General features: G+C 37.4%; 1 protein-coding gene and 1 long non-coding RNA gene across 2 annotated transcripts in view; one reads left to right on the forward strand and one right to left on the reverse strand.

Annotated features, from left to right (window-relative positions):
• Nucleotides 1–24466, reverse strand: part of LOC137239424 (uncharacterized) — a 276642-nt gene that overhangs the window by 19771 nt on the left and 232405 nt on the right. The gene's annotated exons all lie outside the window — the stretch shown is intronic.
• The window catches only part of sens-2 (senseless-2), an 89318-nt gene continuing 87253 nt past the window's right edge, over nucleotides 22402–24466 (forward strand). Inside the window, exon 1 of the mRNA XM_067764721.1 lies at nucleotides 22402–23640. Within this exon, the coding sequence (XP_067620822.1) occupies nucleotides 23199–23640 (442 nt within the window). The 5' untranslated portion in view covers nucleotides 22402–23198. The remainder of the gene's footprint in view (nucleotides 23641–24466) is intronic.

A 24466-nucleotide genomic window follows, 5' to 3' on the forward strand; every position in this document is an offset into this window, starting at 1 on the left:
TAATGCTTTTGTAATACGTATGCATGTATGCATATCGGCAACATAGCTTGACAGATTTGGAAGAAGGCTTAAAAGAATTAAATTAAAATTAAATTACTAAAATATTTATTTTCATTTTTAAGGGTCTTATAATAATGACAATGATTACAAAAACTATAAAACATGATTACACCCTGAAACCTTTTTACGCTACGTTTCCCTTCGTTGGCCATATCTAAGTATATCAATTGCGGACATAGAGTCAAAATCTTTTCCAACTCCGTGCTGATTGCTACCTTCCGCAAAAAAAAAAACGTAATACCGATGCTAAGCGTATTATAGGACTCATTGAAGATGACCCACCGAACGGTGTACTTCCTTCATTTATTACACCGAGCACGTAGATAAACGCAGCCTTGTTTACGCGGAAAGTTTTTATAAAACTAAATTTTTTAAAACCTTTATAAGTTCATTAAAACACGGATCCTTTCACTTACATAGCCTCTACTAATTTCAAGACAAGTTCAAGACAAGTCGCAAGTTTTAAATCACGCCTTTCTTGCTCATTTTCTTCTAACAAAGCTGCAAAGGATATGGAACCCATTTTAAGCACTAAACTTTTTTTTAAATGATATAATGCAATTTTAAACTAAAATTTAAGTTGAAATTTTTTATTTTTTTATTCAGCTGACTTCGAATAACCAAAATTTGACATTTTATGTTGGCAGCACTTTTTTCGGTTTCACATGAGTTCAGTGATAGCAAATTCTTCGTAGCGGAGGGCTGTATTCGTAGATTTTCTACGATGGATTCAAGAATAGGGCTGGATATAGCACCAACATAAGCCCTCGAACGGTAATACCAAGGCCAAAAGTGATGCATTTACATTAGTTTTGGTCTTGGTGCCCGTTCCTTTCTTTTATTGTGTATTGTATCATTTATACTATAGAAACCAACATCAAATGCATTTCGGAACTGACTGGAAGCCGTTAGAGAGTATCGCACAGTGTTTAAAGTTCAGAATTTAATATATTGACGCCCCGATTCTCAGCGTTACCGATAAAATAGTACCCAGAACATTATGTAACCGAATATCGTTACCAGTTCTTTTATCCGCGATTCTGACCCAAGTTGTAACGCTGTCATCACCGAAAAACTCACCAGTGTCTGTGGAGAAAATTGAAAGATAGTTTTCTTCGCTTTCACGGTTGCCACTTTGGTCCAAAAATGGTCCGTTCCAACCCCATTTGGTCCGCTGGTCCCTTTTCTTCAATTTTGGTCCGTTTTAGGCAGTAGCCACGATTGGTACTTTTCTTTCTTTTTCACTCAGGTAAAAATTCACAATATTGCCCAAAAATTCGCCACACTTTCGTTAGCCCCCGTATAATATGAATTTACTTCAATGGAACTCTCACCATAAAAAATTGCTCAGTCAATAAAATGTACCAGAACAATAACATTTCACCTACGATATAATTTATGCCAGACATTAAAAATAAAGTTTTGGCAAACACATTGTCGTTAATTGTTGATGAAATAACCGACTAATCAAAAAAACTCTTGTTTTATAATAATGTCACGAATATTAGCAACACTAAGGGATACTATTATCTCTAAGCCGATGCTAAGCAGTGACTTGTATGCACATCATTAAATCAAAAATTATGTCTATACGAGCAGCGGAGAAGAGACGCACAAACACATGCATATATCTAATCTGAGATGCTCCCTAAAGTATGCAATAATTGTGCAAGTATTACTCACATATACACGCGCATGGGGTATGAGAGAAGCTATAAAATCATGCATCTGTAGTTACAGCTGAGTAATTTTATAGTTGATAACTAACTAGAAAGTTCTGGAAATAGAAGCGCCTAGAAGTATGGAACGAGGAAATCGAAGAGTATAAAAAGCAGCAACAGTAGAGGCACGACAATCAGTTTTGATCTAAGACGCTATCTGGCGAGCAATAGTACTGTTATTCTGAAGTACTTTAATAAATGCCATTTTGCATTATTGAATAGTGGAATTATTTATTCAACAGTTTAGTGATTCGACCGTTAGCAGAAGGTTGCAAATAAGGGGAATTGCAGTAAATTCGTTACAATAATATTAATAACGGTTAGATATTTCGATCGGCTATACAACACTATGTAAAATATATTAAAATAAAAATTGCTTCCCGTCTAGCATAGCTTCTAGCGAGCACTCTGCCGTGAGCCTAACACTTTCAAAACTTATACAAAGAAATTCTATGCATTACTTCTCGTTTGGCACGTTGATATTTAAATCTTTCTCACCCAGCTCAATAAGTTCAAGGAATTCCAGGACTATTGTGGTGTTAAGCCTTGCAAGGTAATTGAAACTAAGTATTTTCGCACAAGAAATATTTTAACTCAAAGACAGAAGGAAGCAAATGCAAAATAATTTGATTTCGGAAGAAATGTTTTGTATAAAATTATTCCCGTAGGTGCTAGCAGAACCCCTGAGGCCTGTCAAAACTCACACTTACTGTATCTAGGCTCTGATATGAAGTTTAAACGCTAAGGGGAAAAGTAAGCATCTATAAAAATAGCACTAACAAAGTTGCCTAGTTTCATTTATGATTTACTGAGATTTCCACATATATAGTTCGGCAACACCAGAACGCAAATTTTGAACCGTTTCTTACTAAAACCTACCTGCACTATACATTTTATTTCATTGCAATCAACAACATAATGCTAAAACCAAGAGCTTTGTGACCAAAACTAGGTTCACAACGTTTGGTTGGCGAAAGACATAGACTTATCCTATGTCAAAATATAGTACCTTTTTTGGTTGCATGCATATATATATGTATGTTTGTTCAGCTTGAATTAAAGGAAAGGCTTCACTATGTTTAGTAAAATTTTATATGGAAACATCCTAAAATTTTGTATTTTATTCCAAATAAATAAAACGAAAATTTGGTCCTTTTTTCGATGAATTTTGGTCCCAAATGAAAACATGGTGTGGCAACCGTATTCGCTTTACCGAAAATGTCTCACTTGTAGATACGAGGTTAACGAATAAACGGGACGATGTGTATAATGCGTATTATGCATGATAAATTTTCACATTGGTAGGTATATTGTAATTTAAGCTGCAGTCATTGGTGCCGCTTGTCGTATCGCTGTAGTCGTATCCCTAACGTAATCAGCTGTTTATCGTTACGACGGTAAATCAAAACCCAATTGGTTGGCTACGATACGGTTACGACCTTAGCGGCACCAATAATCGATTGCATTGATTCTCATAAGATTGGTCGAATCAGCTGTTATAACGTTACCGATACGGTTACCGATAAAGCACCAATGTCTGCAGCTTTATTCTGTGAAAGTACATAATGTAAACAAATATGTATAGCAAGAGGCAACACTTTTTTACTATTATCTTTACTTATTTGAGCTTACAATTCTTTATTTTTCAGTTTTGCCTTTTTCTAAACAACAGCTGTTGTTTGGTTATTTCGAAGTAACCACCTACTTTTGTGGGTAAAAAATTATTCGGCTACTTTCGCGGGTAGAATACCAAAAGGTTGTAAAAGTTGCCACATGATTTCGTTACCGTGGTGAAGGATGTTGTTATCATACTAGAATCGGGGCGTGAGTCTTTATTTGAACTTTATGCGCTGTGCGACAGCCTTTGACCGTCCCCAATCGATACCAACATTAATTATTTTTGACTTTGGCTTTACAGTTTGGTGGAGTTAGACCATCCTAATATACATATGTAAGTCAGAAAAGAGTTTTGATAGTAAATAATTTTCTTCAACATAGGGATCACCCTTATAATTCATTGTTTGAAAACCGATTCAATGCACGTGTTTCCGTATTCTCGCATGTATGAAATGAAACAAATTATAAACGGATAATCGTTATCTGCCTATTGATATTGTTAAAGCTTTGTGATATTTAGCGGCATCTATGTTGGTTTTAGCATAAGCGGCATTTTTATTATTTTTTTTAAATTATCAAATCAAACTTTATTTAACGCGCGTTTTAAACGCGCTGATTGTGTTTGTTGTTATTTTTTTACTTCCACATAAAATTAAGTACTCAAATGCGCTATTATGTTAATGCTCTAAACCCGAACTCTTCTCAATTTTACGACACCAAAACAGAAAATTGTTTCCATCTAATATTTTTTCTCATTTAACTTTCCTCACTGCGTATTTGATCATTGATTACCTCAAGCTAATCGTTGAGTGTAAATATTTATATTTACCTGGTGGTATTGCCTTATGGGGTCATATAATAACAACAAAAGCACTAACAATATTTATACACACAAACATATGTTTCATAACAACAAGAAATTTATTTGTAGATTGTTGTCGTCTTTATCGTTAACAGCAGGAGCGAGGCTTTCAGTAGACAAAAACTACTTCAGGGTGTACCGCTCCTTCTGTGGCTGTAAGTTTAGTTTAATAAAATTCGTATATCAGCTGCAGGTACTAGGTATATGCTATTAGTGATAACGCTGTTGGCTTTATATTGCACTAATAAACCAATAGCGACTTTGATTTTGCCGACAACTCATTGCGCAAAAGAAAGGTGTTAGCCACCGATTTATAAGGGCGAACATATACCCATATAAGTAATGCCAATAATGGCGGTTGTTTGTTCGTTATAAAACATATACTTACATAGATTATGTAAGGCGCAATTTCGTACATGCGATACATTCATCAATGAGTAACTTGGGGGTCGCCAGAGCATCGCCTTCTAAAGAAATAGTCTTCGCAACGGGTAGGTGAGGGTTGACAATTTGGTTCGGTTGAGAAGAGAAGAGGAGTGAAAGGAGAGGATAGGAGTGGAGAGCATAGTAGAGGAGAGGAGGGGAGATGAAAGGATAGGAGAGGAAAGGCAAGAAAAGGAGAGGAGAGGAGAGGAGAGGAGAGGAGAAGGGAGGAGAGGATAGGATGGGAGAGCACAGTAGTGGAAAGGAGGGAGATGAAAGGATAGGAGAGGAAAGGCAAGAAAAGGAGAGGATAGGAAAGGAAAGGAGAGGAGAGCAGTGTAGAGGAGAGGAGGAGAGGAGAGGAGAGGAGAGGAGAGGAGAGGAGAGGAGAGGAGAGAGGAGAGGAGAGGAGAGGAGAGGAGAGGAGAGGAGAGGAGAGGAGAGCAGAGGAGAGGAGAGGAGAGGATAGGATGGGAGAGCACAGTAGAGGAGAGGAGGGGAGAAGAAAGGAAAGAAGAGAGGAGAGGAGGGGAGAGGAGAGGAAAGGAGAGAGAGAGGAGAGAAGGAGATGAGAGGAAAGGAGAGAGGAGAGGAGAGGAGAGGAGAGGAGAGGAGAGGAGGGGAGAGCAGAGGAAAAGGGAGAGGAGAGAGAGAGGAGAGGAAGGGAGAGGAGAGGAGAGGGAGAGGAGAGGAGAGGAGAGGAGAGGATGAGGAGAGGAGAGGAGGAGAGGAGAGGAGAGGAGAGGAGAGGAGAGGAGAGGAGAGGAGAGGATAGGAGAGGAGAGGAGAGGAGAGGAGAGGAAAGGAGAGGAGAGGAGAAGGGAGGAGAGCAGAGGATAGGAGAAGGAGAAGAGAGGAGTGGAGAGGAGAGGAGAGGAGAGAAGAGGAAAGGCAAGAAAAGGAAATGAAGGAAGGAAAAATATAACGCCGCCTGTAGTGGTTGAATTTCAACCACTGGGCGAACTCTATATAGGAGGAGGAGAGGAGACGAAATGAAAGGAGAGGAGAGGAATGGCAAGAAATCGAGAGGAAAGGGAAAAGGAGGGAGGAGAGGAATGGAGAGGAGAGGAGATGAAAGGAGAAGAAAGGAAAGGAGCGAGGAGTGGAGAGGAGAGGAGAGGAGCGGAGAGAGGAATGAGAAAGGAGAGGAGAGGAATGGAGAGGAGAGGAGAGGAGGGGAGAGCAGAGGAAGGGAGAGAGGATAGGAGAGGAGAGGAGAGGAGAGGAGAGGAGAGGAGAGGAGAGGAGAGGAGAGGAGAGGAGAGGAGAGGAGAGGAGAGGAGAGGAGAGGAGAGGAGAGGAGAGGAGAGGAGCGGAGAGGAGTGGAGAGGAGGGGAGAGGAGAGGAAAGGAGAGAGGAGGAGGAGAGAAGGGGAGAGGAGAGGAAGGGAGAGAGGAGAGGAGAGGAGAGGAGAGGAGTGGAAAGGAGAGGAGAGGAGAGGAGAGAAGAGAAGAGAAGAGAGAAGAGAAGAGAAGAGAAGAGAAGAGAAGAGAAGAGAAGAGAAGAGAAGAGAAGAGAAGAGAAGAGAAGAGAAGAGAAGAGAAGAGAAGAGAAGAGAAGAGAAGAGAAGAGAAGAGAAGAGAAGAGAAGAGAAGAGAAGAGAAGAGAAGAGAATGAGAAGAGAAGAGAGAGAAGAGAAGAGAAGAGAAGAGAAGAGAAGAGAAGAGAAGAGAGAAGAGAGAGAAGAGAAGAGAAGAGAAGAGAAGAGAGAAGAGAAGGGAAGAGAAGAGAGGAGAAGAGAAGAGAAGAGAGGAGAGGAGAGGAGAAGAGAGAGAGGAGAGGAACGGAAAGGCAAGAAAAGGAAAGGAAAGGAAAAATATAAAGCCGCCTGTAGTGGTTGAATTTCAACCACTGGGCGAACTCTATATACATAATTTTTTACATCAAATCGTTTTGGCGATAGGATTTTCTCATAGAACTCGAACAGCCGACATACAACTTATTGAGTATTTTTGACCTATTATATATTCACAAGTAATAAATATACATATCCCTCTGTTTGGTATTATATAATAGAAATTTCGTTTATTATCCCAACTTTTCTTATCTCTTTAACTAAACTAAGGCCCTTTGGAGTTTGCTTTTATATGCTAAAACTTCACTGTGTGCCATGTAGGGATTATCCCGGATTTCCTGGCTTTTTAATTCCCAAAAATTCTGCAATTATTCGACTTGAATCACGGGATTGTTGAAAATATTATTTTAACATCTATTTAAATAATTTAAAAGTTGTTCCACAACATCTTCATCATTATGGGGCGAAAATATATAAAATATTGATAGAAATACATTTGTTTTTGCTTTCTAAGCGTTTTTATTGCACAGCGTCTAAATCTGAAGTCAGAGTTTTCAATTTGGTTCAGATTTTCGAGATATTCGTGTTTAAAATTTGCTATATCACAGGTCGACAAAAATGCAAATAAATTTTCTATCCAGATTACAACAACAACAATACGATACTTTCTCGAAGGATTCGACGTGGTGAATCTGAATTTGAGTCAAAACAGTCCTGACACTTCAAGTTTTTGAGATATTTGAACCTAAAAGTGCAAAAACACCTTTTAGTTAGATATATTTGAGGTCATGCCACTTGTAGAATTTTTTTTAAGATCATTATTTGCTCTGAAAGCACCACTCCTACTCTTTAAAATCGAGCTTTCATGAAATATTTTTTGTTTGCTTCTGAGAAATGTTTGTCAAAAACTTTAAAGCAATCTGTACAGGCTACATATCGGGACAATACCGGGATTAAACTTTCAGATCCCGAAAATTCCGGGAGGCAAAAAAAATCCAGCAAATCGTCATCCCTAGTGTCATGACTATACAGTGTACTTTCTCTTAAACGGACACCTAAGAGACTGCCAAATTTGTCCGCTTATGAGAAAAGTATTATTGATGAATGTTTAAACAGTTTTATTTCCAAAACAAGAATATTAATACATACAAATAATATAAATACATAAAATGTTATAATTTTGGAATATCTAGCATCTAGGACACCTTAATTGCAGTAATTGAAAGAAAATGTTTGCTTATACTCAAGTATTTAATTATTTTTTCTAAATTTATCTTTAATATTGATGCAATGATTGAAGTTATATTAATCCAATGCAACTCTGCTCTTTCTACTGTTCTTCTTTCCACTCCATTCGCGTGTCTCTTTCACTGAATTCGAGTGCCTTCCACTCTATTCGCAACATAGCCTAAATTTAAGCTGCCAAACTATATAGTAAACAATGATACTAACTACGTGTATGCAATAGGTACATAAATTTTTATGTTGTTTACTGTATTGAAAACGGGTTCTTCGTATTTAGGGGATTCCCCTACATCCATGCATGTATTAGTGAATAAGCAACAGCTGTACGAATATGGTAAAGAGTAAATGAAAAAAAAGTGTTATAAGCTGTGCGGTTATGGGAAATTAAAAAACCCTTTGGGGTAAATAGCGAGTGTCCGCGTCCTGTTATGGGAGGGTTGTCCGCTCAAAAGGGAAAAACTTAAAAAATGCTTAAGGATTTTTTTGGTACTAAAAAAATTGTCCGTTTATGAGAGGTGTCCGCTTAAGAGAGGTGTCCGTTAGGAGAGAGTACACTGTATATACTCGAACAAATTTGCACTATATTTGGACAACCTTGATCCATACGTGCACTTCGATGGGTGTCTTAGAGCCACAATAAAGGTGAAAGGTTGGCGATATACGTGTATACCGATGATTCCAAATTAATGGAAAGAGTAGGGTCTGCGGTATATTGAGCAGATCCGGAAATAAACAAATCCTACAATCACTGTAGTGTTTTCCAGGCGAAAGTAGTAGCCGTGACTACATCAGAAGAAACACTGGAGGAAATGAACTTAAACTAAAGCCGTGTCAACTTTTATATTTACAGCCAAGCAGCAATTACAGCGATACAGGGCCGGACTTGAGGTATTTGCCGCCCTAGGCTTTTTATTTCAGCATTTCTGTTGGTGAAAAATTGGATATCTGCATTTCCATGCAGTGCATTTTAAAATGAATTAACTCATCCTCAAAGGATGTTTCCAAGTCTTCGTGATAAAATCCACACAACTGTTTTTCTTTCTCACGAAGGTCTTCAGAACTTAAAGTAATCAATTCAATGAGCGCAGAAAATTTCTTAAAAATGCTTTTGTATCCTGAGCTTCTTTCTTCTAGATTGCAGAGTAAATTGTCGAGGATAACATTAAAAGAATTGACTCCTAAGTCTTCTCTGCCCAACAATGTTACATCTCCTTTTTTTCATCAAACTGAGTTTTCCTGATTTTTTTTTTCTACTTTGACAAGTCTTATATTCTTTAATGACTGATACCTTTCTTTTTTTTCAAAAATATCAAAATCATTACGCATCATTTTAACAGTATTAAGAAGTCCATCGTACAATTAAATCACTTGGTCCATTGTAGTAGAAACAGATTGCAATTTTTTACTGACTGCTTCGAAACGTGAAAGAATAAAATGCCAAAAACCAACCATAAAGACTGTTTCAAGAGATTCTAATTTATCCCGGATTCCTTTGGCTTTGCTTCGCACCAAGGGGTTTTCTGTTTCGTTATTCTCCATCTTTTGTAACGCAGAAATCACTGCCGGATAAAACTTATCGAGTGTATTGACTGCGTCATTTCTGGTCGACCATCTAGTGGTTGATAAAGATTTCAAACTTATTATTTTATTACTTTCTGCAACAGAAGGTTGCAGAATTTCCCATCGTTTAGTGGATGCAGTGAAAAAATTATAGACCTTCTGCACAGTATCAAAAAAATCAATCGCGATTTTGCAGCATTCTGCTGCGGAAGATCCTACCAAATTCAGAGAATGCGTGGAGCATGCAAACCTATTCAACTGTTTAATTTGTGCCTGCAGGCCACGCTTTATTCCGGTCATGTTTCTGGCTGTATCATACGTTTGCCCACGACAATCAGCAATATCCAGCCCTAGAAATTCTATCGTTGATACAACAGCTTCCCGCATATCATCACCTTTATGACATGAGTTTTCAATAAATTTAATAAATCGTTCCACGGGACAACCATTGTTTTCTACATATCTTACGACAAAAGACAACTGATCGCAAATTGTTCGCCCCCTAAATGGCGCCCCCAAAACTTTTCCGCCCTAGGCTACAGCCTAGTCAGCCTAGTGGTAAGTCCGGCCCTGCAGCGATAATTTTGCATAGCATAGCATCTAAAAGTGTGTTAGAGAGTAAGCAATCCCTGGAAAGGATCAGGATAGAGAAAAATATACATATTAGGGTGGGTCGATTTGTATTGACGAAAGTTAACCGATATCGCGCCACCGATTTTTCTATAGGATTTGGGCTCAGGGAAAAAGTTCCACTACGCATACCCAAAAAAATAATTTTCGAGCCTGCGAAATTTAATTTTTTTGACTTTTTTTCGACTTTGATTTTTAAGGATTTTTTCATGATTTTTTTTTTTTTTCAAAAATGATATCGCCAACGTTTTTAGCGGACATTTTTGGGTCGGACAGGGTATAGATATGAAAATTTTTTAGTAGGTTATGAAAAAAACCTTAAAAATCAAAGTCCAAAAAAGTAAAAAAAATTAAATTTCGCAGGCTCGAAAATTATTTTTTTGGGTATGCGTGGTGGAACTTTTTTTCCTGAGCCCAAATCCTAATGAAAAATCAATGGCGCGATAACGGTTAACTTTCGTCCATACAAATCGACCCAGTCTAAGTGCAGGTCTTACAACCTCAATTTAACAAAGTTACTGTTATCATGGTAAAAAATGGGCTGTAGGCTCATAATGGGTGCTCTGACTGGACACCGCCTTCTGCCATCACATGCTTTTAAATAAGGCCTTATGACTCTTAGCAGATGAAGGCAGTGGGGGTTGGAGGAGAAAACGATAGAGCACGTTTTGTGCTCGTGCCATGCGCTTGCAAGGCTAAAACTGCAGCTATTAGGAGTTGCATAGCTATGAGATCTAGAAGCAGCAAGTAGCATTGGCCCTAGAAAGCTTCTAGTATTTTCCAAGAGAACGGAGTTATTTAATAACATAGGTTCTGGTTTCTGATAGGGATTGCCAGTTTGATAGGTGAGCAAACATCTGGTAACACTATGGACTTATTAGGTCTATGTGAGGTCCTTACGGACAAGCCAGTTCAACCTTACCTATCTTACACTCTATTTTATTATTTTAATAGGCTTTGATACAGTTCGTTTTGAGGAAAAGTGAGTGAAAGTACTTTTGATGGACGAAACCACAGGAATCCCCAAAAAGTTCAATATTAAGAGACTCTTCATTGCATTATTTCTATACAACAGACATCTAGGCAGACACAGAAGAGTAAAAGGGTGCAAAAAACATGTCATGCATTGAGTTTAAGTAGCTGGAAGAACTTAAAAAAAATTAAATAATTATTAAATGAGTAAAAAAGCTAAATGAAAGTATACATATTCTTGATGTAAATACATACATATTTTCGATCTTTCAAATTTAACAGCTGATAAACATTTTAGCAGCAAACATAAAGCAGCAGCTAATGTGGCCCATATTGACCGTCGTGAACTATAAAAAGTGGGGAGCACAAAAATTTGAAAGAAAAAAAAAAAATAAAACTAAAAACAAAAAAATCTATATTAATTTGCATAAATGTTTAAGTTTGTTTGAATGTAAGCTAGTCCGTCTATACATACATACGAATATATATACATATGTATGTATGTTTGTATAAACAAATATTGCCTTTGCCACATGTTTGTGGCAAATAAGTAATTTGAAGCCAAGTGTATGACAGTTGTGACAGCCACTACTTAAGGGGCCAACCCTAATGGGCTTGAGGCAGACGACAGTACAAAATGATGGCGCGTCTGCTGTCACATGCATTTAATACCAGGCATGCTTAACGAACGAAACGATATCATTTCGTTACGATAATCAACGTTAACAAACGAAACGAAGTCACTTCGTTTCGTTTATTAACGTTAAGATCGTCAAATTAACGTTAATTTGGCGTTCTTAACGTTAATAAACGAAACGAAATGACTTCGTTTCGTTTATTAACGTTGATTATCGTAACGAAATGATATCGTTTCGTTCGTTAAGCATGCCTGTTTAATACAGCGCTTTGCATAAGTACGATCATAAATATTAGTACATGAATGTACATATATATGTAGGTAGACTGTGTATACACTAAATATGCGTCACAGATTTATGTGTGGAATGAGGGCCCCACCAGCAACAACAAAAGCTGAAATGTGATTTAAAATCATTTTTTTTATTGTATGAAGCATTTCATGCATTGTTTACATATTTACTAAATCAAGTGTGCTATTTGCTTGAAAATCGTTTTCATATGTTGACACAAATTCCATATTTATGCCATATTTAGCCATTAAAAGCTCAACAATGTGCATTTATGTACACACATACAAAGGAGTCAAACTCGTAGACAAACTTTAAAACATTAAAATCTGTGATGAAAACTTAAAATATTTATGATTATGTTGAAATGAGTACACACAGCTGAAAATATTTTTAAACTCATTTTTCTTTCGCGATAGATTTTTTTTATTTCAGTAGGCGACAAAATTGTTTACAAAACATGTGTTAATTGCGTGAGATTTCGTGAAGATCATTTATTATTGTTTAAGCAATTTTTCTAAAGCCTTTGTTTAAGATTTTTGAGTAATTGCAATAAGTTTGGCAGAAAAAAGTTTGAAAAGCTATACATATGTGATTATGTAAAGTTAAAGCCATGTGTACACTCACATTAAGTGACTAGGCAGAAAAGTTATCAAATTTGTATGATTCAACGAGTTCTATGTCAAAAGTCATCATATAGGCCATGGACCGCTAAAAAATAGAAGTGCACAGTGGTCGGTTTCATAGGCCAAAAATAAAAAAATCAAAGTGAAAAGTTTGCCACCAAAGGTGTTGTTCGTATTTCTTATTAGAACAGCCTTTTAAAAGGTATATTTGTTTTTGTTGTATTCGAACTGTACACTCTAAGAATAGCTTCAAAAACGAGGTTATGGTATTAGTGGATTTTTGCAGGGTGAGCAAGTTAAAAATAAAGTGCAAGTTTAAGCTATTTAAAAATACATAAAATATCATTGTATTGAAATAAATAAAAATGAATGTTGAAGTCAAAGGTATTTACTTCATTTTGAAAAAATTTTAGCCTCTTTGGCTTGTTGTGTTTTTTTTTTTGTTTTTTAAAATTTTACCAGTGCCTTTATTAGTGTTTATTTGCACAAATATTTCAATTTTAGCTAAAGTTTTAGTTGGGTTCCTCACCGATCCTAACATAGGGCCTTATATCTTATTATTAATCAATTAGTTTTAAGTTTCTAAAGTGTTAATATCAGCTGACACTTTCTGCCACTAACTATGTTTTGCGACAGTTTTCTGATAGCGTCACCCTGATAAATTATTGTCGCAGGGTTATATGTGCTCACAAGTAACATACGACATTATTTTATTCAGTCGACGATATGCAAATGTAAACATTTGTGTGTGTTTGTTGTTTTGTTATTGTTATGTATGTAAGATCTTTTAATAACCTTAATTTCTTTATTTAATCCTATTAAACATTGTATTTGCGATAGACACATCTTACCACTTTTCCCCCCAGATCTACTTACTTTTTGCATGCATGCGGTGAAAGTGGGTGGTTGTGGGTCCGTATGAAGATATCACCCGCATCAATTATATAAAAAAAATAATTCTCACATATTTGTAAAGCCGTGACCAAAGTGTCACGTTGATATCTCTACTGGAAGTATTTTTGGCCACCAACTCCATATAAGACCGACCAGTGTGCGTTGTCTTATGGAATACAGAGCCCTGATTATGGAAATCAGAGAATGAAGGAAAGTTTTAGTAAGATTGTGTGGCGGCCACCGTGGTGTGATGGTAGCGCGCTCCGCCTACCACACCGTATGCCCTAGGTTCGCACCCCGGACAAAGCAACATCAAAATTTTAGAAATAAGGTTTTTAAATTAGAAGAAAATTTTTCTAAGCTTGGTCGCCCCTCGGCAGTGTTTGGCAAGCGCTCCGGGTGTATTTCTGCCATGAAAAGCTCTCAGTGAAAACTCATCTGCCTTGCAGATGCCGTTCGGAGTCGGCATAAAACATGTAGGTCCCGTCCGGCCAATTTGTAGGGAAAATCAAATGGAGCACGACCCAAATTGGAAGAGAAGCTTGGCCTTAGATCTCCTCGGGTTATCGCGCCTTACATTTATTTATTTTATTTCAATAGTTATTTCTTTTTTTTTGATTCGAAATAGTGCGGGTTACGGAATTATGGGGAATCGCGGGGATTCACGGATCATTTTCATGAAAATCCACAAATAAAAGTAAAATCCGGACTTATATTTTTTAAGGTCAGAATAAAAGTCCGGATAACTAGGGAACGGCTCCAATCGATTCACTTAAATATCTGAATTTGAAACCTATAGAGCATTTTTTACTAATGCTAGAAATTTGTCATAGAAAATTCAAAACCTTGATCATACTAACTTATTTACTTAAACGGTTATAGCCATCCAACAGCTCCAGTCGCTTCATATTTGTGATAACTGGCGCCAATTAGTCACACCAAGGGACTTTAAATCGTTTTCCACTGGTATTTCCAGCAGAGTGCTTCCAAAAAATACTTTCTAAGCCGGTGCGTCACACTTCGTTCGTATTACATGGCCTAGTCAGTGTAGCCGCTGTGTTTTAACTCGCTGCGTAAATTTAGTACAGCTCATTATTAAATCTTCTTCGGTATTCGCCATCGCCAACGCGTAGAGTTCCTTACATCTTTCGAAGAACTTTTCTCTCGAACACTCCCAGAGTCGCTTCATCTATCGTTATCATGGTCCATGCTTCTGCACCATATAAGCGACTTGTAGAGCAGAGCGGACTATCGTTTTTTTTATTACAAATCGATATTTTTCGATGACAAACCGATAACAAAAATAAATCGGTAACCTTTCTATAGCAAATCAATATTTTTAGAAAACAAATCGATAATTCTTCAATAGCAAACCGATAACTAATAGATAATGTCTGTTATCGATAACAAATTTATAACAATTTGATAACTTTGTGATACTTCGTTGATAACACGTCGAAAAAAGCGATAGTATATGGATAACAAGCTGTCGATAACGGTCGGTTTTGGTGCCGGTTTCACATATTACCCCTACAATCGCGCTACACTTACAGCAGCGAACAGAAAAAAAGAATCGCCAATTTTTTTTGTCATCAATTAAATTCTTTCTTTTTCTGCTTTCAATGTTTTAGGAAGAAACATCTATGCATTTTGTAACTGAAATTTTACGAAAATTTCGAAGTTTTTATTGAGAGTTCGTTGAATTTTTTAAAATGCAGTTTTGTAGCCATATCAAATTTAATCTGACAAGTTATAGGTCTATCAAAATTGGTTTTGACTTTTGACAATTTTTTCCGAAGGGTCTTTTAGATGTTGTTACATATAAAAAAATGTTACACACATTGTATGGAGGAAAATCTTAAACACCTTAGTACTCTAACCAGCATTTGTTACGTTAGTTTTAACTGTTTGGTCAATAAAGATCTCACTTAAGCTGAATATAGCCATAGTGCTACCAGAATTTGTTTGACGACGAAACGAAAAGTCCTAATTAGATACCACGACTTATGTTATAAGAACTCTGCCTTTTGGCGAAAACTAGAAGCTTTCCAGGACCCAGCCTAACTGCCACCATGGGATCTCATAACTCTACCGCCCAGTTTTGACATCGCGATCACAGGACGCCTCCACAGAACGAGCTCAACCGTTTTACCCCTCAACCCACATTTCCTATATCTGTCGTCAATGACGAAATCTAATTATAAGCAAATTACGCTTTTTCATTTTTTAAATTTTTAGAGAAATCGCACGTTTTGTTGTAAACAGATGCAAGTCAAAACATTCATATTTTTTGTTCTTATGACACCCCAAAATGGTCGGCTAGTGAGATTAGGATCACATATATAGTATACAGAAAGAGATTAAATTTGCCGCCGAAGCTTTTTTTGAATTTCTCAATGAAATTGTACGAAAAAATAAAACTTCCTTGGCCTAAACCAAACATTTTACAATAAAACTTCGTTTGCGTATTCCCAAAAATAAAAATTTTGGATTAATTCTGTTCACAATCAAACGTGCGATTTGAGCAACTTTGTGAGTCTAATATCGGAGGACTTGCACCTGACCATTGAAATTTTACAGCCTAGCACTTTTATTCACACCTTTATTTTCTTTATTGATCATACCTAACTTCTGTCTCCTCTTAGTTTCTTCCCAACGGTAATTTGAAAATTTTTTAAAAATAAAAATGAAGAAATTCTATCAAAATAACAACATTCGGCTTACAAATATTTTTTTGTGAAATTTACAATTGTAAACGTGTGAGTCAACTTTTCGAAAGTACTGCGGAAAAAAATCTTTTGACCCCCCAAAATATTTTCGGTATCCGACCCTGCTAATAAGCCAAATAAGAATCGAGATTCAGAACGATGTAGGTAATAGTTTTGAAAAACTTACTTACCCGTTTGGCGGTTAAACGCTTAAACGAGTTTCGCCGTTCAAGAAAGTCGCTGTTTCTGCGCATCTTCTTTCATTTCGTTCTTCTTACAGAGTAAGGACTAACGTAGAAGTTGAATTTTGACTCATTGAACTGTTTCAATAGGTCCTTGCCAATTTGATTAATTCGATGATAGCAGCCTTTCGGCAATTTGCAGATCGTGTTCTTGCTACCAAAGACAGCCTTAAAGTCGACGCAGAGCTAGAGTGCGTTAATTCATTTTCACGTTTATTTTTTCCAGATCAGATGATGCACTGGAAAGAAACTACCAGTAAAAATATGCTATCTGAATATACTGCTTCTGCGACAGTTGGCCTTTTTTCAAGAAGTCTGTTCTTGTGGGTTTGACCAGAATATCATAGTACAAAATTGACTGCATGTATCCAAAAAGAAAAGGTATGAATGATGAAGACTTTATGACAAGTGCGTCACTGCAAGTGTGCTAAGCGCTTTTTAATCCTTTCCTGTACGTTTTATCTCACGACGATATTCAAGAGCATTTCTAGACGCTAAGATGAATAAGGAGCCATCAGAATAACAATGAGGTACGACAAACAGTCGTTTGAATCGAAAGTGTTTTGGCGGGTCAACAAAAATTCCAACCAGTAACATATTGCAACGATTTTAGGGGAATTACGCTTATTTGAAACCTTTTGCTAACGTTCGAATCGCTAAACTGTTGAATAAATTACTTCAATATTCAATAATGCAAAATGGTCTTTATTAGACTACTTTGAAAGTACTTCACAATAACACTTATACTTCACAACCAATAGCGTGCTTAAATCAAAACTGCTTCTGACTACTCAGCTTGCTCTGCTTTTATACACTCTTTTGCATTGTCCGCATATTTCTCCAAATACCTAGACGCTTCTCCTTCTAGAATCTTCTACTTGGTTACCAGCTATTTGCGTGTGTATTTGTAGTCTATAGCCTCTCGCATAGCCATATGCGTGTGTATATGGGATTAGTACTTCGGCCATTGTGAATGATGACTAAGTGTGATATCTTATCTGTCAACTGCCTGACAGGATGTTCAATATTGCTACTTTTTAGCGTTTTGACAGGGTGTTCAATATGGCGGCGCCTATCTTCAGCGGGTGATAGAAAGAGATACAGAATGAGACAGCGATAGGCAATTACAAATCAGGTGATCCAATCACTTTGGAATTTTGACGTCTATGCAGAAGATATCACACTTAGTTATCATTCACAATGACTTCGGCTGATGATTACATGTGGTTATAAGTATCTCTCCGTTGCCTTGTATGTATGTGTGTAGATGATGATTGATTTGTTTACGTACATATTAGTGGCTGCTTAGTATCGGATTAGGGATGCTAGTATCACTTAGTGATGTGAATATTCGTCACAATATGTATTTATCACTGCTGATCACTCTAATAGCGTTTTCTTTTCTGGAAAAAGTATTACATGAAACTCCTAGTTCCTTCGAATTACCTTCAAATGATCTTTACGGCAATTCGTTAATGTGCGTGTCGTCTGGGAAGATGAAGCGATTGCATCAAGGTGACTGAAGATAAAGAAGGCCGGATGGCATTTCGATTGGCGCCATCAAAGAAATTTTAATGATGGGACGGTCTTCCACAAGTCCTTTCAATTGTACTGAGGTACACCAGTTCACTACTCTGATTAATCTCTTCTGCCACTTCTCTATCGATGGTAACTAAGTTTTGCTGCATTAGCAAATTAGCAAAATAGAACGTAACAAAATCCAGAATAGAAGCCAAGAGCAACTTATCTTCCGTTCTTGCATTCTAGATGAATTAGTATTTCTTCTTTCTATATAATTTGTTTCCCGAAGGGTTTAGGGGAGTTGACGATCGCGTTCATCTCATAATACTATGTTCAAACAAAAAAATAAATTGAGGCAATTTCGATTTAAATTGAGTGGTGTTCATGCAACTCAATTTAGCTTACACAATAGTAATTTGATAGCTGGTTGGCTCATCTCTACAGCAACAACATACCTTTGCTCACACTGTAAAAATGTGCGTGTTGGTATTAGGCGAATGTAATGGAATGAATACATACAACTTTGAAATTCAATGTTTTGATTTCATTTTGAGTTTGCCATCTTCTTTTGACAATCCCTACTCCAGTGAAATGAAAAAATAAATTCAGCTGATGAGATGCGCCAACCATATAGTTGAGCCATGCGTAACTGACGTTTAAATATACTCAATAAACACACTTTACAAGGTTGCATTCGGAGTTTGAAACAATTTATTACGCAATTTTTTTTTAAATTGGCAATTTATTACTACAATTTATTATATGATAAATTGGGTTCCCCCCATAAATTCAGAAAACAAAAATTCAGAAAAACATTTTTTCAGAAAACTTTAGTCAGAACTCTTTTTTCAGAAGTCAAATTTCAGAAGTCGAAGTTCAGAACTCAAAATTGAGAAAGTTATCAGAGAGCAAAATAACTTTAAATTTTGGGCAAAAGTTTTTTTGAGAGGTATGATGTTTAGATAATAATTTGCGTAAAAGCTTCAAAGTGGCCGCCGTTGTGTGATGGTAGCGTGCTCCGCCTACCACACCGCATGCCCTGGGTTCACACCCTGGGCAAAGCAACATCAAACAAATTTTAGAAATGAGGTTTTTCAATTACAATAAAATTTTTCTAAGCGGGGTCGCCCCTCGGCAGTGTTTGGCAAGCGCTCCGAGTGTATTTCTGCCATGAAAAGCTCTCAGTGAAAACTCATCTGCCTTGCAGATGCCGTTCGGAGTCGGCATAAAACATGTAGGTCCGGTCCGGCCAATTTGTAGGGAAAATCAAATGTGGGGCACGATGCAAATTGGAAAGAAGCTCGGCCTTAGATCTCTTCGGAGGTTATCGCGCCTTACATTTATTTTTTATAAAAGCTTCAAAGTTATTACACCTTTTATCACAACTTTTATCAAAGAAAAATACTCAATTCAAAAACTTTGATCAATGTACAAAGGACAGAAGAAATCAAAAGGAAATCACTTAATTAAGAAGCCGTCATGCAGTTAAAATTCTTATAATTTCCATTAATTTATAGACCTCAATAATAGAAATGGGTTTGGATAGCAATCACGCGCAGAAAATGATAAAAAATACTTTTAAAAATAATAAAAAATATGATATAAGAAAAATAAACAACAAAATATTAAATGTAATCTCGAGCCACCATGTCTAAAAATGGGCGTCAACGAAGCAACAGGCAGTCATTTCTTTGCACCACTTGTGAGAAAGAGAGCGCATGCTACATGCCTAAGTTGAGTGTGTACGAAAAAAAAAAAATCAAAACAGCGAATATCTGACTGCTCACTCATACACTTGTGCCAATCCCATTACGTTCCGAAATTCCAATGCAGCAACAAAGCCGTGCTGAGCGCATAAATGGCGATGCAGCCGTCGTTTAGCGCTATGGTGTAGTAGTAGAAAAAAGCAACATTTACAAATCATGGCGTAATCACAGTTAGATATTGAAACAGCTTAGAGCAGCAGATATTGCAAGCAATGGAGAACAGTGATAATAAATATGATTTCTGATTTGTACCAAATTACCACTCAAAATTCACCAAAAAGTTGTTTATTAAAATTTTCAGCTAAAGCAAATAAATATTTTTTAATCATATTGAAATACCTCGGAAATGCAGTTAACCTAATGGAATAATTTGCCTATAAATGTTTTTATACTAGGATAAATTATGTTAGGTGGTAGCTGCCCTGGTAGGGAAACCTTACTTGGACAACATGAAGATCCATTGTGATACCACATAAAATAACGGTGACGTAGCTATAGCTATTTAGAAACTCCTTGTGGAGATCCAAGTGAGATGCGAACGAAATACTTTCGCCTTGTTTTGGCAGTAGCTGGACAATCAAGCATAAAGCGAATTGATGATTCCACTACATCATCCTCCATACAACTGCAGCAGGATGGGGTTTCCAGGATATTGAGACGTATCGCATAAATTCCCATTGAACAGTGCCCTGTCAAAACTTCAATCATTTCGACAGACCTTCTTCTACCCGCTTTCGGCCAGAAGGATCTTGCTACTCTGCAGGAGGTCGTGTCCGCTCAACGCTTGCAGAGCTAATTCGAGACCCATTTATGCAGGAGTAGACTACATGTGAGCAGCGAAATCTTGAAATCCCTAGAGTCCTTTTCATCAGGTTCAATTGTGCCGATGCGGGCTGGAGATCCATTTGACAGTTGTCCGGGATATCACTATGGCCCGGGTGCCATATAATCTTAATCATAAATTAGTTAGCTCTAGGTCTGAATAATCAATTCTAGACCCACAACCAGTTTTAGCTAAATTAATCAAATATTTAAGAAAGGCCTAACAACGTGTGCAAGCGCTTAAATTTAAGCATTTGTTGTTGTTGTTATCGATTTTGATGGTCCTCTGTCGGATGCAGATCCGGTACGGTCCGGTAACAAGCATCATTAAGGTACTAGCCCGACCATCTCGGGAACGATTTAGTATGACCGCATGAAGCCTACTAGGCCATGTCGCCCCCCTAGATCCATGAAGAAATTTGGGCCGCCATACTTTCGGCCGATAAAGAAACAGGTAGTTGAGGTTACTAGTTTGGTTGGAGAAGCTATAAATTGCACTGGCAACCCCTTAAAAGGGCTGCGCTACACAACACCTTGAATCAATTTGGTATTTTAGTCGCCTCTTACGAAAGGCATACCTGCCTGGCATATATTCTAACCCCCCTAACCCGCTGGGGAAAATTACGGTTCAACGCAGTTTTTTTTTTTTCAAAAAAGAGGTGTCATGTACAATTTTTGACTACAGATTCGTGCGCAGCGTAACAAAGACCTAGGAAAACATTTGGTTCCCCAGTTTTGCCTGCAGTTTTTAGGGTAGAACTATACCCCATTTTCAGTTTTGAAGAAATGTTTTTGAACGATGTGTATAGAAAAAACAGCCTTAGAAATTTTGTTGCTACACTGTTTAATAGTATAAAGTAGGTATGTTTTGAAGAAGTACCTAAGTCTTGCGCTACTAAAATGTACCAAAACAGTATCGCCGTTTTTATCATCACTGCTGAAGAGCAGTTGTAACAACTATAAAAGGGGAGAGAGCCTTACTGCCAGCTTTGCGAGTACACTTGAAGTGGAAGAACATGTAAACAACAACAAACAGCGAGCTCTGATTGGAACGAAGTAGCGGGATTTATAATTTCCAACTGGAAGTGATAGCTGTATGAGCGTAAATAAAAACGCGCTGTATATAGCGTGCTTCCTTGCTCTTTTCACCGTTAAATGGCCTACATGGCACGTACAAAATTAGTGCGACTGAAGTGAAAGCATTGTGAATACGATTGTGCCGGATGTTAGTCGTTAAGATGTTTGTCAACCACTGATTCGGTGGTGTTATCGCATGTGCTGTTATGATGAGGGTTTGGTGCTGAGATGGTAGTTTGATAGTGGTGTTGTTGTAGTTTTGTTGTTTTCATTTAAGCGCTTAGTGTTATCCACATAATTACAAACGATTAAGTGGTCGTCGCTTGTGCGACACACTTATGTTCTTATTGACACTGGAATGTAGTCGGCTAGCCAGCACAAGAATATGTATACACATACATATACAGCGCGTATGGAGCGCCCGATCATTATTTCACTACACGCAATCAGTTTGTGCGCTGCACTCCAACGAACGGTATCGGTGTTTTTGTTACAATCAATCGCGGTTGCTATAACCGTCGCTGGAAATCGTATTATGTTATATAGCGCAGATTTTCGTTGCGCGAATCTTGAGCGGATAGATTTTAATACGAGTCGGGTATATATACAACTTGAACATACATAGGTATGTACTGACAAGAGTAAAGGTCGCGTGTTCGCTCTCTAAAGTTTATATTTAGCTCTCATCTCAGCGCACGAATGCTTTTACTCACCAGCATTTATTCGCGCCAGCTTTGTATTGCTCTTCACCCGCCAACCTGCCCGGCTATGCATACAACAAGCAATGCTGACCGTAATCGTCGTTACCGTTAGTTGGCTTTCTTGATTTCTTCCAATCTAAGTCGAAAAATCGCATCAATTGGAAGTGCCGGATTGGTTTTTCGTTTTGGGTGGGGGAGATGTCGTTCACATCATTATATGTATGTGCGTTTTGTACTGACACCACAAAGAACAGCAGCGTACGTAATCCAACACAGGCACCCACCACCACAACTATTGCTAGCATTATGACAAGTGGTGTGTGGATTTTTTTGTGACATAGAGCAGCCTGAACCTCAGCGCAACTACTTCAGCATCAATTTCTGTGGTACGCAGCAAGTTTTCGAGCTGAGGCAAAGCTATGAGGAGTGTGACAACAGTAGTGCCATTAGCGCGGGGGTTGCGAAAGCATAGAGAACAATTACAAAAACAAAAAATCAGATACAACAACAACAAAAGCGAAAGCGACAAGTGCACACACTACAATGAATGAATAGATGGATGGCGGCTGGCAGTGTGCAAAGTCTCAGAGCCAGTTTTCAAAATCAGTTTCACTCAGTTTGCGACATTGCAGATGGTAGCCACTGAAGCAGTGATTAATTTTACAGTTAGTACTATAGATGACGCTGAAGATATACAAACCAAATTACGGATAACAATACGTATGGGTGCCAAGGTTTTAATAATTGAAATTTTAGTGATGCGAAAACCAGCGCGGCAATAAAAAATTAAATAAAAGTTAGTGGAATAAAAATTTTAATAGACATGAAAAACGCAAAACATTCCAGCAGCTTTGAAATAAAATAAAATTTAAAAAACCAGCAACAGAAATGCAAAGCTAATGTCTAAAAAATAAACAAAAACCCAAAATCACGCATTAAAAGCGCAAGTGCTGAAGTTGAATTAAAAAAATAAAAATAGTGTTTCTGTGATATCTATTAAAGAAAACAAAAAAAAAAACAAAAAATTATTATGGAAATTGTAAAAATTGAATCGAATTTACAGCAGCCACCGTTGGCTGTTACACAACCACCACCACCAGCAGCACCGACGGCACCACAGCAACCACATCCGTTAACTCCAACGAATGCGTCCACCGCGCACCAACAACAACATCAGCAACAGCATCACCTACCACTCGATTATAGTTTGGGTAATTTTAAACCAGCTGTTGGCTCTGATTTTCCTAGTAATTTTGTTGGTGGCACAAGCGGCGGCACTACAACCAATATGCCGTTGCGCGATTTAAATGGCTTGCGCTCAAATATGGCGACAATACCAAATCCTACACAATTATTACAACAACGTATACAACAGCAACATAACCAGCAGCAGCAACAACAACATGGCAATGATCAAACGCAGCCAGTATCAGCCTTTAAAGCTGTTTTGCCTAAAAAGAAAATTGCCGACGGTAAGTGAAAAATTTTAGAAAAGTAAGTGATGTGTAAGAAAATTTAAATTTTGAATAATGGAAATATCCAAAGCATATTTTTGGCTTAAGAAAGAAGTTATTTTCATTTACGTACTAAAAATATACAACAAACACTGAAGTTAAACTTCTGACGTTAGAGAATGACTCGAGAAAAATTATGCTCTCAAAGGAAGTAACTCTCAAACAAATTTTTTTGTTCAAAAATTTATCCTCTTTTCCTTCCTATAGTTGGTAATTCTTTACTTTAGCTCACAACTGCTAAAACTCTTCCAAAAATATCGGAAGAGGTGTCAAAAGACGCGCTTTGGACCCAGGATCACGAATCTGAAAGCGGAAATTCAAAATTTTATTTCGTTTCGAAGATATTTGTAAAGAAAATTGAAAATTTTCATGTGGTTGTTGTAATTTTGATGACTGTGGGTAAAAGTGTTTTGCGCGGATATAGTTTTGGTCTCCAAACCGGTGTTGGACCCACTCAGGGTAATTTTTTATTAGCGCGGCCGAAGGCCGCCAATGCAGAAAGGTGTTTTGCGCAAAAATACTCTGGATCCCACCTCCGGTTTCGGAGCGCTCCGGAGCCAATTTTTTTTTTTTTTTGGAAATATCTTTTCACAGAAATAATTTCCGCTTCTGGATTCGTGGCCCTGAGATCAAAACGCGTCTTTTGATACCTCTCCCGATATTTTTGGACGAGTTTTAGCAGTTGTGAGCTAAAGTAAAGAATTACCCTATATTTTCCTAATGGAATTCTTATGTGAATTGAATTTCAAAATCTTTAAATATTTCCAAACAATGTGCAAAAAAA

The sequence above is a fragment of the Eurosta solidaginis genome, chromosome 2 (genome assembly GCF_040869045.1).
Source record: "Eurosta solidaginis isolate ZX-2024a chromosome 2, ASM4086904v1, whole genome shotgun sequence".
Taxonomy (NCBI): domain Eukaryota; kingdom Metazoa; phylum Arthropoda; class Insecta; order Diptera; family Tephritidae; genus Eurosta; species Eurosta solidaginis.